We start from the raw sequence: 16,167 nt of genomic DNA, 5'->3' as shown, positions 1-16,167 counted from the left end.
GGGTGGGGGGGGTGTGTTGGGGGGAGAGGATTGCCCATCATCCCCTCCTCCCTCCAGGGACCCGCCCTTCCTGGCCTGGGCTGGCACTGGGCTCGTGAGTTTTCTCTCCGGATGGCCAGCCCATCACGGAGTCAGTCTCCCAGCATCGGTGCCTTCCTGATGTGGGTGTTGACTACCCGGCAAAAGCCAGTAGACTGGCTGCCTTGGGAAACTGTCCCCTCCAAGGATAATTGTAGCAGACTCAGTGGTTTCCCCAGGAGTGCCAGTGTGTGTCCGTTGGTCCCTGGACACTCTTCAGACCCTCCTGGGCCGGCTGGTTCTTTGTGTGCGTGGCTGGCGTGGCAGCGGCGGCGCCGTGAAGAGGCCGCTGGAGCCGTTATCTGTGAGCAACTGGCAGAAGCATTTGTGAAAGGCGTCTGTGTTGACAAAGAAGTGACATTTTCCCATTTTGGTCCCAGTGTATCACGTTGGAGGGCAGCTGGCGTTGTGAATGACTGCTTTATAGGATTTTGTGAGTGCTGTAGGTGAGGGGGATGTTATTATATCCACACAGCAAGGTTGGGTCCTTCTTCGGCTTGGCGTTTAAAACCTCCAGTGATGATGGGTCTGCCCCGTGGATCTCCAGCGGCCCCTGTGACTGACGGGGTGGAAATCAGTCCTGCAGGGTTGTCCTCATTTAATAGGGACAGCCAAGCTACAAAACAAAGGACAATCGTAGGCATACTCCCAGTGGAACAAGGAAAGGGGCCACACGCTCTACTTAGAGATACAAGTGGCAACATACCCGCTCCTCCACCTTTCCTTAATGACTGTGATTTAAAGCACAGAGACAGTTGCAGAGACTGTATGAGACTTGCTGTTTTAATTCCCCGCTGAAAAGTCAGCTGTAGGAGATCACCAGGAGGCATTCCTAGAGGACTTCTTTTAAGTTCAGATGTCCCTTTTAAGTTCAGATGTCCCTTCTTTTAAGTTCAGATGTCCCTGTTAAAACATATTCAGTGGTGGTACTATCGTGACCTGGCACCTGAGCAAGCCTGGCTGGAGCTGAGTATTCTGGAGCACACGAAAATCATTTTTGCACTGCTCTGAAGCCTCATTTTGTTGACTTTGTGGCATGTCTTAGCTTTATGTACGTGTGTTGCTCCTTTGTGTTTTAACTAGACCTCTGTCTCGTTTCTTCTGATAGTCATCAGGTTGCTGACCTGCTCCCTTATGACTCAGTTTCTCTGTTGCAGGCTGTGCAGGTGTGGTGTGTAAGTTTTGGAGGTGAAGGGAGGGCAGTTTGTCTCCTGTATGAGAACAGGAAGACCCGTTGCTGCTGCCTGGCAGCCTGGTATTAAAATAGCCACTGTCTTGTTCCTTTGGAGTGTTTTTTTTTAATTATTGCAGTAAATGATTTATTTGCTTTCATTTATATGATATTTACTATTCATTAGACCTTATTATTTTTCATTTTTCTTTTTCCCTTATTTTCTCTGTATTTAAAATTTTTTTTAAATTATTTATTTTTCGGGGGCCTTGCCATGTGGCATGTGGGATCTTCCCCGACCAGGGGTCGAACCCGTGATCCCCTGCGTCCGGAGTGCGGAGTCCTAACCACTGGACCCACCAGGGAAGTCCTATCAGAATTTTATAATCAGTTTCTTGTATGGAATTCTTTGTGTTTGTTAAGAAATGTGTTGAACTTAATTTTTGATACAGTTGATTAATTTTGTGAGTTTTGAACTTAAAGATAAATTTCCTCCAAATGTTTTTTTTTTCATTCAGTCTGAAATCTTCTTTATCTAAATCTTCTAGATTTACTGAAAAATGTTTATTTAGTTGACCGAAACAGACATCAGATTTTCTTTGGCATTTAGAGTCTCTGTGGATTGTAAGAATATTTGAATTTTTCATTGAATTCCATTTATTGACTGAGTTATGTTTTACGTTTGTTGTTATTAGGAGGCAAATATGGTAACATTCTATTTCAGCAATTCCCAAATAAGATTTAATAAGTAGTCTCTATATATTCTATCCCTCTTAGGACTTGTAAGTAAAAATTTGTAAAACTGGAGGATACTTTACATATATACACACATATATAAAATGCATATGTATATTGTATATATGTATGTAACTATAATATACAAAAACTTTATAACTCATCCCCCAATTTATAAAGTTATCTCTTAATTTTCTTTGGGACAGGAAGGATTAATTTGATAAAGTGAGTAATAAGACAATGGCTGAGGATAAAAAAATCACTGAACATATTTTGTCTGCCTACAAGTAGTTCTGTAGATAATTATTTAACAAAAATTAAAACCTACTTAAGTTTATATTAAAACTGCAAATATAATGTTGAAGTCATCATTAAACATATAATGTGGAAATAAATGGAGATGAACTCTATCTGACTAGCCCTTGCCTTACGGTCGTTGTTCCATTTAAGAAGCATTGTGCTACGGGATGCCCTGTTTTCAGTGTAGTAAAACAAGGTCCTGGATATCAGATTGTTGGTAACGTGGTGGTCGTGGTGGGGACACGTGTGTATAGACAGATCTTCCTGCTGGTCAGATTTGAAAGTGTTTTAAATGAGCAACAAAGTTGGGAGTCGAAAGTAGGGAGCCGTGAATTCTGACCGCAGGGTTGGAAATGGTTTCTCAGAGGAGAGGAAATTTGAATTAGTTGTGTAGGATTTTTGTGGGGGAAAAATCGGGATAGAGGTTTCCAGGAAGAAGAACATGGTAACTATGATGCTTCAGGGACATAGTTTTAGGAATTCAGTGTGGCTGGAGTGTAGGTTAGAAAAAGGCAAAGGCAGGAGCTGAGGTGGATAAATTAGGTGGAAGGCAGATATTTAAAACTGTTTCAAGTCAATTTTAAGTCAGCCTTAAGTAGGGTCCACACTATGTTCATTTCTAAATGATGGACTTTCTCTAACACCCACTGTGGTGTTTCTGTCCAAAAATGTGTTGTTATACTCCAACAATTAAAATATCCTTAACTGGGCGCATTTTGATAATTGATGTAAACAAATGTTAGCATGCCTGTTTGTACATTTTAGAAGCAGCTTTTCCTTTCACAGTTAATAAGGAAAACTACCTCCTTGGAGCTGGTGACGTGTCCTGACCTGAGGGACTACTTGGGGCAGGATGGTTTCAGGGTAGCTGCCAGGTGACCCTTCCAAATGGAGATGTGTTAAGGATGGTGTGTCTAAGTGTAATTCATTTCCTCACTTTGTGGTTTGTTGTTGGTGACAGCTTCCACAGAGAGAGAGGCAGGCATCCTTATACTCAAACAAGGACCACATCTCAGATTCCTCTCTGGCTGCTTCTCTGCCTTTGGGTGGGCCTTGCCCACGTTTGGTCAGTTTCTCAGTGTTGAATAGGTCTTCATTCCTGCCTCATTTATCCTTCTGGGATGCACTATGCCTAGTGGGACCCATTTCCCTACTGCAGTCAGTCCTAGGTAATAGCTTTATTCAATGACCTTGTCAGAAGTAATACCTCTGAGCTGCATGGTGCTAAATCTCATGCTAGAAGTGGTTTGAAAGAGTTAAGTGCTTAAGTGCTCCGGAGCTGAGGGGCAGTGATTTAGGGACTGACATTTGTTGGGATATCTGGATGTCTTTATAAGGCCTTCTGAAGAAAGGTTAGGTACTTGGCAGGTTAATATTTTATATTCTTTTTATAGATTTTATTTTATATGTTAATATTTGCATACTGTGATGAAAATTGGAAAACACTGCTTGAGTCACGTAGCTTATTTCTTTATTAGCAAGTTTATATTCCACTGTCTTTTTCTTTGAGTAGCTGAATCACTTTGGATTTACTTGGCACTATGATTGGTCACAAAATAATAGCTTCTATTGTTATTAACTATTTCTGTAGTAGTTAAATACTTGAAAGGAACGTTCATGAAGGACCTGCATACAGTATGAGTTGCTTTCACGCAGGGTAACTTGAGTGTGAGGAAGAGAAGATTCAAGAGGCTGCTGGAGTGGGGACCAAAGTTCTTGCTTAACTCTTTTTTTTTTTTTAAATAAATTTATTTATTTACTTATTTATTTATTTTTGGCTGTATTGGGTCTTCGTTGCTGAATGCGGGTTTTCTCTAGTTGCGGCGAGTGGGGGCTACTCTTCGTTGCGGTGCGCGGGCTTCTCTTGTGGAGCACGGGCTCTAGGTGCATGGGCTTCAGTAGTTGGGGCACGTGGGCTCAGAAGTTGTGGCTCACGGGCTCTAGAGCGCAGGATCAGTAGTTGTGGCTCACGGGCCCGGTTGCTCCGCAGCATGTGAGATCTTCCCGGACCAGGGCTCAAACCTGTGTCCCCTGCATTGGCAGGCGGATTCCTAAGCACTGCGCTACCAGGGAAGTCCCCCTGCTTAACTCTTACCTTGAATGTTCCACGCTCGCCTTTAGGGTACTTGAGAGCCAGGCCTTAGTGGATTAATTACCGTATGGTTGCTTTGGGGGAGTTTCCTCTCTTTCTTATACTTTCTCATAAGATTGTGGATGTAGGAAGGCAGGAAACTAGCTTCTGTCAAGTACCTTTTAAGTGCCAGATGTTTTATGTACCCTTTCTCTTTTATTCCCAATTATCACTCTACAAATGAAGTGTTTTTATTTACATTTTCCATTTGGGGGAGTGAGACCCAGTAATAGCCCCAAGGTTATATATCAGATTAAGAGGCAGGGCTTGGGTTTGGACACAGGTCTGGCAGAGGCAGAGTCAGTGTTTTTACTCCTATGGCATACTAGATTAATATGGGATAGGCTGAAGCCTTTAGAGAGAAGAAATAACATGTTCTTAAAGAAAGCTGACTAATTTTGGTTATAACTTCAGCATCAAGTACAGCTAGGAAAATAGCACTAGAGAAGTGATTTTCTCATGACCAAATACACAAGGCACATTGTATAAGTTTTCTTGTTAAACATTATACTTATCAATAAAATATATTATAATTCTAAGACTTTGTTAGTTGGGTAATAGAAAAAATAATAAGTAGTAAAATTTACTGTTGTTGACGTGCATGTGATGGTAAAAAGTCTCCCTTAAAATATGAAATACTTTAAGATCGTGGTATTAAAATCCTTCTGATGGTGTGATTTAAACCCATACACAGTGAGTGCCAAGTGAGTTGGAACTTTTAGAATGTCCAAATTGCCTTCAATTTAATTTTTACAAAATCATTAAAAAAGCATTTCTTAAGAGGCAAGTGTCCATTTCCCCCCCAGAGTTTATAGTCCAAGATACTTTTTTCTAAATGAATAAAAAGAGTTAAAAAGGCATTAATCTGCCACGAGGGTTGGCGAGAGAGTTGCACTTAGGTATTATTATTGCCTCATTTATAAACCAGGATCCGGAGTGACTCTGTAAGGTCATAAGACAAGCCCGCGTTGCAGCCGGGGCTGGAGCCGATGTCTCCCACCTCTCCCAGGGAGTTGGCAGTCATCACAGTTATTAATATCCCACTCGCCACTTGCTGCTAGCCATGAACATAAATATTTTGTTGGCATTTTATCTTCACGCTCCTTACGTGCCAGGCTCCCTTTCTTTTCTTCTTTCACAGACCCTTCTAATAATTCACTCACGTTCCTGTCTGACCACATTGGCCTTCGCCGTGAAAGTCACACGTCACCCTGGCAGGGAATGTGAAAGCATGTGGAGTTTGCATACTTTCACTTTGATCTGAAGGCCTTTTCTAGACTTCCCTCTTTTTTTTTTCCTTGTGTGCCTGTGCGCGTGCGCGTGTCATGGGGAGGATGGTGATTAGAAATACACTTACTACATTAATATGACAATGTCCCTGTATGTATAGTAGGAAACAGTAAAACTGTATTGCTCTTTAAATAGTTTATAACATATATGTCCACCCAATTTATCACAGGACTGTGGTTTGTTTAATAACTGACTCATTATCACAATCTGAAAGCCAGAATACTAGGTAAAGAATAAGTGTGGGCTGCCTTTTCATACGGCCTCAAGTTAAAAGCCTTCATCTCAGAGCACAACTTTTCTTTGCGGATTACAGATGCCTTGAAGTTTTTTTTTCCCCCCGCCTCTATAAGAATATACAAAAATTGTCACAAAACATGAAATAATGTTATGGAAAACACGGCCAAATTTAAGAAATCTGGCTTAGGATACTCTGAAATGTTATTGCTAAATGAATCTTCGAAGAAAATGAATTCCTTTACTGGAACAAAAAGTAATTTATTATGCATTTCATGGGTGTCTGCCAAAAGAGTTACTAGCAATATGAAGATCTAATGGATAAGAATTAAATACAATCTGTTAACTCTGTGTTTAGACCTATTTGTTAATTTTCTCTGAAACTTTAATAATTAAAAAAGGCATCTCCAAAGATAGGTGTTGACATATGTGATCATTCGTGATTCAGCTACCTATCATATCAGGGCCAGTACTCAAAAGAGTTTGTGAGCCAGAGCAAAAAGAAATTATTTTATTGACCTCAGATTTTAAGGAAGCTTTGAACAAATAACAGGTATTGATTTCAATGTCATGTTGGAGTCTTTTGAGTGAACAATTCCAAGTCATTATCTGATGATATTTATTTATTTATATTTTTTTGCGGTACGCGGGCCTCTCACTGTTGCGGCCTCTCCCGTTGAGGAGCACAGGCTCCGGACGCGCAGGCTCAGCGGCCATGGCTCACGGGCCCAGCCGCTCCGCGGCATGTGGGATCTTCCCGGACCGGGGCACGAACCCGTGTCCCCTGCATCGGCAGGCGGACTCTCAACCACTGCGCCACCAGGGAAGCCCTCTGATGATACTTAAATGATAATTTACTTGGTGTACTGCCCCTTTTGGTAGGTGTTAGCATGGCATGGTTTCACCAGAGCTGGTGCACACGCTCCAGAATCATATTTTTATCCTATTAAACGCGAAATACTTTTAATTTAAAGCTCTCCTTATGTTTAGTCGCTTGATTCATGGTGAAGCCTGAATATGGTCTGAAGTTTATCCTGGGGGTTCACGGATTAGCAGCTGGAAGGAAGCAGTCAGGCAACCAAGCGCTAGCTCCAGCTCTGTGTGACTATAGCAAACTGCCAAGGTTTTCCTCCTTCTACTAAAGGGGAAGAGTAATTCCTACCATCTGGTCCTTAGGAGTGTAGTGTAGCACAAGTGGGAGATGCCTGCAGACCACTTTGAAGCTCAAGAAGAATAGCACTATTTAAATATAACCTTGGAAGTTAATAGCGATGTGCTTTATTTGCATGGAATTTTTTCCATCCCAAGACATTAGACATAAATATCATGCCCTTTCTTAATGGGGTGAATTTAGAGATGTAAAACTATTGTGTTCACAAAGTAACCATGTTTAAACACTTTTATTTCCCTGATAGCAACAATTTTTCATTCGTTACGATTCTTAGTACTTTCATAATGCCTTCTTGTAAATGCTGCTTGGTTCTTGGACCGTGGTCTGCTTTGTCTCGTAGATATGGCCAGAGGAAGATGCTCATCTAAGCTCCTAAAAAGCCAGTCTTTAATAAGATCCTAATCCATCGGGTTTTACATCTTACCTCTGGATCTTTCACCACTGAATTTGACTAGAATAAAGCCGTCCATTTTGATTCATTTTTGAAGATAAACTTTTTCTTTAGTAGGCCAGTGACTTCAAGTTGTGGGACAAACCCTTCTTCTTACAATTTATATTTGTACATCAGTGTTTTGCTGATAATCCCAGAGTACTTATAAACTTGGGGCCATGCCTTTCTTTATCACAACATGCTTGCTGTGTGTATGTACAGATGCGTAAAACAGTTTGCTCCTTTGTCCAGAGTAGAGTGTGTGTAGAATAATTCTTTCCCTCCTTGAAAAGAGAAGCATCCTGGCTATGGATATAACCCTGCCAGCTCAGGCCCAGAAGGGGCACGAGGGGTCAAGGGGACAGCCAGTGAGCTCTCCTCAGTAAGGAATTTGTTTGCTAAATTACAAAAAAATAAACTATTCTGCTAAACACTGAGTTGGGTCATCGGCTGAGGTGACCGTGACTCTCCCTTCTTGAGCTTTATTGAGCCCTTGTGGGAGACTTAGAGGGTTTTGTTGTGATTGATGGTTTTCACGTGTCCTGGTGGAGACAGAACCCGTGTGTGTTTGTGTATCTTCCTAGTGTTACCTCCTCAGCTATTGGGTCACTTTTGTGTCTGGTCCTGTTCCCTCCATCCAAACTGAAATGACCTTGGTTTTTAGAGTGGAAGTTAAGGTTTATCTGAAAGTGTTTCTCCTTTGTTAGGAACTTAGACAGAGCTTTTAATTTTTCTTTTGAGGAAGGATGCTATCAAACACCACAGAGTCTAACCTAGAGGTGACCAAAGCAGAGAAGAGAGCTTTGGCAGTGAGGGGTGGCTGGCTTCCCCTCACACAAGGAAAAGCTGTAACCACAACTTGCTTAGATGTGTAGGAAGGACAGACCAGAGGCCATGGAAGCTGACAGCCCGAATCCAAACTGAGGAGGCAGTGTGATCATCTTCAAAATCCTGTGCTCTGGGAATGATCACGCACCCCCCAGCCCGCCAGGGGTGCCGAGGTTTGTTTCTCCAGATTGTGAGGCAGCGTTAGGAGAGATTATAGCATGGCAGGCAGACAGAGCACACCCCAGCGGACTCCTTTTTGGTTTTCTTCCTCAAAAATGAAATTCCTGTTTATAATTCACAAGCCAGAGAACCTCTGTAATCCTTCTGGAAAGGCTGTGTCCTTTAAGGGTTCCCTTTGCTCTGACGTGTCACCTTTCCAGAGCTGCTTCGTGGGTATTGTGGGAGGCTGTAATGGGACGTGACAAGGCTCATGGCTGGTGAGCCTGCTGTGAGCCAGACACTGCTGGGCATCGGCTAGAGGAGCTCAGCAAGTCAGAAATCCTTGACATCTAGATACGTGTCCGAAAATGAGTGAAGGCTTATTTTCACAGCAAAACAATCTGGGTGATCCAAAGATCACTGTGCTGCCTCACGGGCCAGTGGAGATTTTCCACATCCAGGTCTGCAGCCGCGACTTGTCCCTGAAGTCATTTATTCCTTTAGGAGGGGGGGGGGCGTCCGGCCAGTTGCTGTGGGTCCCCCACCTGACCCGGCCTGCTTGCAGTGCTAAGCCCGGCCTGGGTCGGTGCTGATAACACATTCTTTCAACAGGAAGTGCCTCCATTTTCAGTCGTCAGTGGGAGGGTGGAGGCCGATAAGCTGGGAGTGATAACACAGAACAGATTTCTGCTCCACCCTCGTCTTGCACTTTGATCAGAGAAAGAGCCAGGACCTCCGCCTGTCGGAGCTGCCTCCCGAAGAAGGAAGGATGGCTCGGCTGTGGGCGTTCAGTACACTCTCCTCTACTGTTGTTCAGGAACTTTCGGGGGATTAGGTTGGTTTAGGGTTAGTGACGTGCCTGCTCTGGCCTTGTTGAGATGTCTGCGATCTGATCCTTTCAGGGGTTTAAGTAGACGTGGGAAAACCTTAACCAATTGGCATTTATATTGGGGTGTGTGTGTGTGTGTGTGTGTGTGTGTGTGTGTACTGGGTCCAGGGTCCTAATACGTTATCTCTGATTTTTTTCCCCCAGATTGAACTGATTCTTGAGAGAGGTAGCTCTTGAATATCCCCAGTGAAGGGAAGGCACTTAAGATGACAATGTGACAAGCCAGGTTTCTTAAGGAGAGTTGTGCTAATTCTAGTCTTCTTCTGCTGTTAGAATGCCAGTTTCAAGAGCTCAGGTTATATACTGTTGCACCCATCTGTGTACTGTGTTTGGGGTTTTCACGTACCTGGAACTGTGTTGCACACGTGCATGGCTGGCTGGGTTCCAGCCTATGCCAGGTGGCTCAGAGGTGGCCTCAGGGGTGCATGGGGGCCCATCTGATCCTCCCTCCACTCTGATTCCCCCTGTTTTTCATGCTGCTTTATGACTGTCCAGGCTGGCTCATTTCTCAAGTACTGGTGCCTCATGTTTCTGTTCCTCTCCCCCAGTTAGACTGCAGTAAGCCACTCAATTAAAATATTCAAAAGGAAGGTATACATGGCTAACTGGTTGGGCCCTCCCAGGTGGTCCCCAGTCTCCCACCCCACACTGGGTTCTCTTGAAATACATTTGCATGCACACGGGTAAGTTGTAATTATGACCTAGAATTTCTATCCTGCTGTTTTTCACTTAACATGGCATTACAGGATTTTGTTACATGATCTTATTATTTTTAGTACTTGTACAGTAGTTCATTAAGCAGATATCCCTTCGTTCCCAAACCATCCTCATATTATGAGACATTAGATTATTTCCGTGGTTTCCACTATTATAAGTAACCCCGCAATGGATGTCTTCCTGTGGGGAGCCTTTCCGTCCCTTTGAATTTTTTCCTTGTAATCCATTTCCAGAAGTGGAATTACAGAGCTGAGTAGGGTATAAAGTTCTTGATGGCTTTGCTAACTACCTTCTAAGGTGTGCGCCAGGGTATAACCCCGCCAGCCAGGGACGAGGGGGCTGGCGTTATCCATCCCAGCTGATCTCATCACGATGATCTCATTATGTATTGTGACGTGAAATTTCAAGTTATTTTTTACTGAGGTATGACTGACATAGAACAAAACGCTGTGCATCGCAGCATTCCGTGTTTAAATAGTATATCCCCATTTAAAAATAAGGTTCTCAAACCTTGGGCACAAGTACTTGTTGTATTTTTTTCTGACAAACTCAGATGTTGCTTTCGATTTCCAATGAGCTGATATTTTTTTCAGGAGCTCATCACTCACGTAATTTGGGCTTTGCCTGCCATATAGCTTAACGTTTTTGTCTGAACGAAGAAGACAGTAAATATGTACTTCAACAGCAGCTTTTGGGACTGTTGTTCAGGTGTAAGTGTAATGTTCAGGGTATTAAGGTTTCTTTAATGCGGCTTATTTGAAAAAGGGCCGATGAGCCTTTGGAAGGGCTGCAGGAGCACCTTGCTTTCTCTCTGCGCAGAGCCGTCAGTGATGATTAGAGCAAGGTCATGGCTGTGGTGGTTTTCACTTAGCTCTGGCTGAGTTCGTAGGGCTGCTCCCACCCAGTGATGGCGGCACCTTGCCTGGTGAAGGCTGACATTGGGGAGATTCAGTGAGGTCCACGCTCCTTCACTACAATAACAAAATTCTCATAGTGTCAATAGCACATACGTATGTAGTCTTGACTCTTGTCAGACACTTTCACGAGGGCTTTACATACACTAATTTAATTCTTTTGCAGCAACCTTCTGACATATGTGCCTCTTTATTTCCATTTTCTAGGTGAGGAAACTGAGGTACAGAAAGTTCTAGGTCAGACCCTCTAGTTTCTCTCTCCCACAGAATCTTTTCTGACTCATTGCTTAATATCCTTCCCTTTCAGCTGTCTTGTCTTGTGAACGGACCTCTCCACATCCTGCATGCTTCCAATTATGAGCACCCTTTCTTCACCCGCAGCAATAGCTTCCCTTCATGGCATATTTAACATGGCAAGGCATTCTGACGTGCCTGCACACATTAGCTCCCTTAATCATCACAAACATGCTTGAGGTAGGGCCAGTTTCCCAAGGAGGAAGCTCAGGAGGTGGGTGGCTGAACCAGGGTAGAATTTGAAAGTCCATGCTGGTCCTACCGTGCAGGCTGCCTGCGGCTGTCCCCGGGCATCCTTTCCCCTCTGCGATTCCTTCTCTGACCTCTTGTTCTACCTCCCTGTCTCAGACACTCATAAACTCATGATAACTGTTGTGTGGTCTTACTTTCGAGTGCGTGCGTGTCCTAGTTCCCCACACAACCTGGGAATGACTGTCTCTCGGCCCCGGGGCCGAGGTGCCCTGCTCGTGTTTCTTGTTGTGACTTGTGGTGACGGCAGACCCCTCTGCTGTCTCAGCATTTCTGGCCATTTGAGGTGCGCTGCTTCCTGGGTCAGTCGAGGCACCCCCTCCATTTCAGAAAATAGCACTTGCTGTGGTGAAGTCAGATTTAGTCAGATAAATGCAAACGTGCCTTTTTGGGGAATAGGTAGATAATACCAAGCTGGGTATGACATTAGTCATTTATAAGGGAGCTCACTCTTTCTACTAGTTGTATGATAGCTCTTTTCTAAAATGAAGACTCTTTTTGTAATTGAATAGCATCCTTTTGTGTATTTCTTTGGGGGTTAAATCTGGATCTATGTTGAGTTTGCTTATAGCCGAGGTTCTGAGCTAAAAGTAATCACCGTATTTGTACGTGTAACTAAATCCATAGCTTTAGTTTGTTTGACAGGATTATTTCATCTATTTCACAAGAATCTATTTTAAATTTTAGACATCTCAGTGAGTTTGTGAAATTTGCTTTTTTAGGCACCCAAAGCCCTTGGTTTACATCTTTAAGTTTGTATTATTTAAAAAGAAGTTTGGGGGCAGGGGTAGGGACTGTTGCTGGATTTGCACAAACATTCATTTTTGCTAGGAAAGGGAAGGATTCGTTACCTGTGGTGGGGCCACACTTGGTCTGTCCAGCTGGGAGGGAATTGGGATGGGTGGACAGGAAGTTCCATGGTCACACTTCCCAAAATCCTACCTCTCAGTCCCATACAGCTATTGTGAGCATCAGAGAGAAAACCAGATCCTTTCTGGGAGAGGGTAGGACCACGCTGACTACTAGGCTCCTGTGTGGAGCCACGGAGGGTCTGGGACCCTTCCATTCAGTTCTCTCAGTGTCTGGTGCCCTGTATTTCTCTGAAGTGGATGTACCGTCAACTTGGCCAGACAGATGGATGTTTTAGGATTTAATGGGATTGTGAATGTAGAAAAGGAATGCTTTGAAAAGTACAAGATGTTCTACCTGTGTCAAAAAACAAGTATCCAGTAGTTTATGGAATGGAACCCTGAAAGCTCAGAAGAAATAATGGGCTTCAGAGCTTTTAGAAGGAAAGAAAGCATGTTTCACAAGTATGTGATTATGGCTAGATTTAAAAGAAAAAAAAGTCAAATGCAACTGTTTTCTCAAACCATAGTCTAAACATGATTTTAGTTATTTTGGTTTGATTTTACTAAATTATATCATGTTTGCTATTTGGCTTTTCTTATTTGGATGGAAGGAAGGAAGGAATGAAACAAGAGAAAGGTGACCTTTTGCTTCAAGAAATGATTGCCACGATCATGACAGATACAGGATGGTAGCATTTTCTTTATCACATGGTCTGCTTCAAACATGGCCTGTGCTTTAGGGAAGAATTAAATCCTGTGTATGCATGGGTTAATTTTCCATGAAGTCAGTGCTCAAAAATTTCATTTATCAGGTCTTGCTGAACTGTGTATCTTTCCTTCTCAGACTTTGATAGAACTGCTAAGCCTCGTGGTTCCGCTGTGTGTGTGTGTGTGTGTGTGTGTGTGTGTGTGCGTGCGCGCGCGTGTGTGTACGCGCCGTGCTCTGCCTTTTCTCTTTTGCAGTGATTAGATTGTGCGGGCATCCTTAAGGCCTGTTGACCTACGTGGTGTGGTTTGTTTCACTGTCGGAGATCTGAGTGTTTGGCACTTTTTACAAATAGGCCACCTCCAGTTCCCCTTTCCTACCTGCGTCCAGCTGCGCATCTTGCCTGGTGGTTCCTGCCGCAAGTTAATGGCGTGAATAGGACGCTGTTTCTAAGAGCAGACATCACCCGAGTTAGGTCAGTGGCACCGTACCGCCCAGGGAGCAGCTCTGCCAGCTGTGCTACCGTCTCACTTGTCCCCGAATGTTTACCTAGCAGGGACCAGCTGCCTGACAATTTATTGGTAACTGTCTCTCCCCCTCTCTCTCTCCTCTCCATCCCCCTCTTCCATCAGGCAGGCGCCTCAGTGATGTCTGGAGCCGGGGAGAGCGCTAATCCCGAGAACAGCGAGCTCAAGTACTCAGGTCAAGATGGGCTGTACATCGGCGTCAGCCTGGCCTCGCCGGCCGAAGTCACGTCGTCGGTGAGACAGGATTCCTGGTGCGCCCTGGCCCTGGCCTGAGCGGCCGCGGGTAACAGGAGGAGGACACGGCCAGGGCCCGCGGGACCGCCTTCGTGATCTTCTTGGCAAGCAGTCCGGACTGGGCTGAGGGTGCCGACTGGACATCTTCCTCTGACACAGGATTTCCATGCCTTTATTTGAAAGAGATGTATCTCCCGTGAGGCTTGCTCAGCCTTTAGCACCCTGGCCCTGTCTTGAAGACCCAGGGAGAAGATGGACCGGCTCGGGAGAAGGGCCAGAGCAGCCCACAGCCTCCCCGGCCACGGCCACTTCCGGGGTCGGCCAGGGGATTTGATGTCCAGTGTGCCACTTCCAGAAACCTGGACTAGGAACCGGGGCCTTGCCTGCTAAGGAATATTGAGAGAGATTTTTAAACAAAAGTTTTATGTGTATTGCCCCAATTCCTGTGCATCTTCTAATCGGTTTTGGTTATTCCAGAATTTCTTCATACCTTTTCCGCCCCCAGATTTCACATGCGTTCGTGGAGAAGACCATTCGTTTGGTACACGCCTCTGGAGGCTGAGTCGGTTCTTGAGGTCTCCTGTCAAAAATATCACTCGGTTTGCAGGACTGCATCGTAACTGTAACATACACTGTGACTGACGTTTCTCAAAGTTCATATTGTGTGACTGACCTGAAGTCAGTCTGAATTTGTAAACAGGGTAGCAAACAAAAGATATTTTTCTTCCATGTATACAATAATTTTTTTTAAAAAGTGCAATTTGCGTTGCAGCAATCAGTGTTAAATCATTTGCATAAGATTTAACAACATTTTTTATAATGAATGTAAACATTTTAACTTAATGGTACTTAAATAATTTAAAAGAAAAAATGTAAACTTAGACATTCTTATGCTTCTTTTACAACTACATCCCATTTCTATATTTCCAATTGTGAAAAGAGAAATATTTCAAGAACAAATCTTCTCTCAGGTAAATTGCCTTATCCATTTGTTAAGAATTTTTGTACAAGAACACCAATATCTCCCCTTTATTTTACTGTGGAATATGTGCTGGAAAAATGGCAACAAAACTTTACTACCTAACAGATAACATTTGTAAATACTCTAGGCATCTGTACACACTATGATGAGGTCTCTGTAGCGTGACTAACCCACAGGCAGGTTGGTTTACGTTAATTTTTTAAAAAATGGGATGTCATATGGAAACCTATTTCACCAGAGTTTTAAAAATAAAAAGGGTATTGTTTTGTCTTCTGTACAGTGAATTCCTTCCCTTATAGTTTCATTTTGATACTGTATGTGGCTATAGCTATTCATATAAAGCAAGTGCATGTGATGTTTGCAAATTGCCTTACGGCCTTCTTTTCAATGAATTGTCCTTTTGGAGCTGTTTTATACCTTGGTTCATTTCAAGTTGGCACATGGAGTCAAGTTATCAACTTTCAACTTGCATTGGGGACAATTTTATAAGTGAAAAGGACCCAGTATTATAAGACATTTCTGTGATTATAAGCCTTCTGTTTAGGATCAATCCTTAAAAACATTTAAAAAGGCCAGAGTTTCTTTTCCTCTGAATGAAAAATACTCTGTGGCCCAGAAACAGAATGATTTCCTTTCTAGTTCCTCCCTTTTACAAAGTGCTGTGATATCTCAGCTCATCTGAAGTTAAAGTCTTTACATTCAGCCGAAGATATAAAATGATTTGAACAGCCCCTTTGTTTTTTCTATGTTGCTGCATGGATTTCAGGAAATTGGGAGGCTGTTTCACAGCACAAAATGATGGCATTTCATTTTGGCTCCCTAACTGTGGCTCATTTTTCATGTACTGATTACAGCGGTCTATGGCGTCCAGTCTGAATCAGGAGAAGGGGAGTCTTCCTTTGTGGTGGGGTGGTGCTGGAAGCCAGACTCAGGCCTGGGATGTGTGTGTGTGTGTGTGTGTGTGTGTGTGCGCGCGCGTGTGTGTCTGGGGAAGTCGGTAAAGCTCGCTTGTACCCTGACACCCTATGGTGGGCTGGGACAGTGGTTAAGAAAGCAGGGTCTGGAGTCAGCCCACGAGGTTTCAATCTGTGCTCTCTGTGACCTTGGGCAAGTTACCCAGCTCTCATTTTCCTCATCTGTAAAATAAGGCATATAACTCATGAGATTAAGTGAGATAATCCATGTGAAGTGCCTAGCATGGTGCCGGGCACATAGCCAGCACTAAGTGTTAACTTGACTTTGAAGGAGGGTGGCGTGAGCTCTTAGCACATGGGTGT

At 43.6% G+C, this 16,167-nt stretch overlaps 1 protein-coding gene across 1 annotated transcript in view; it reads left to right on the top strand.

Annotated features, from left to right (window-relative positions):
* Positions 1-15,174, top strand: part of GATA6 (GATA binding protein 6) — a 28,721-nt gene extending 13,547 nt beyond the window's left edge. The window contains exon 6 of the mRNA XM_065889749.1: positions 13,780-15,174. Within this exon, the coding sequence (XP_065745821.1) occupies positions 13,780-13,947 (168 nt within the window). The 3' untranslated portion in view covers positions 13,948-15,174. The remainder of the gene's footprint in view (positions 1-13,779) is intronic.
* The last annotated feature ends 993 nt before the right edge of the window (positions 15,175-16,167 follow it).

This window comes from Phocoena phocoena, chromosome 13 (genome assembly GCF_963924675.1).
Source record: "Phocoena phocoena chromosome 13, mPhoPho1.1, whole genome shotgun sequence".
Classification (NCBI taxonomy): Eukaryota; Metazoa; Chordata; class Mammalia; order Artiodactyla; family Phocoenidae; genus Phocoena; species Phocoena phocoena.
This window is presented reverse-complemented; position numbering and strand designations above follow the sequence as displayed.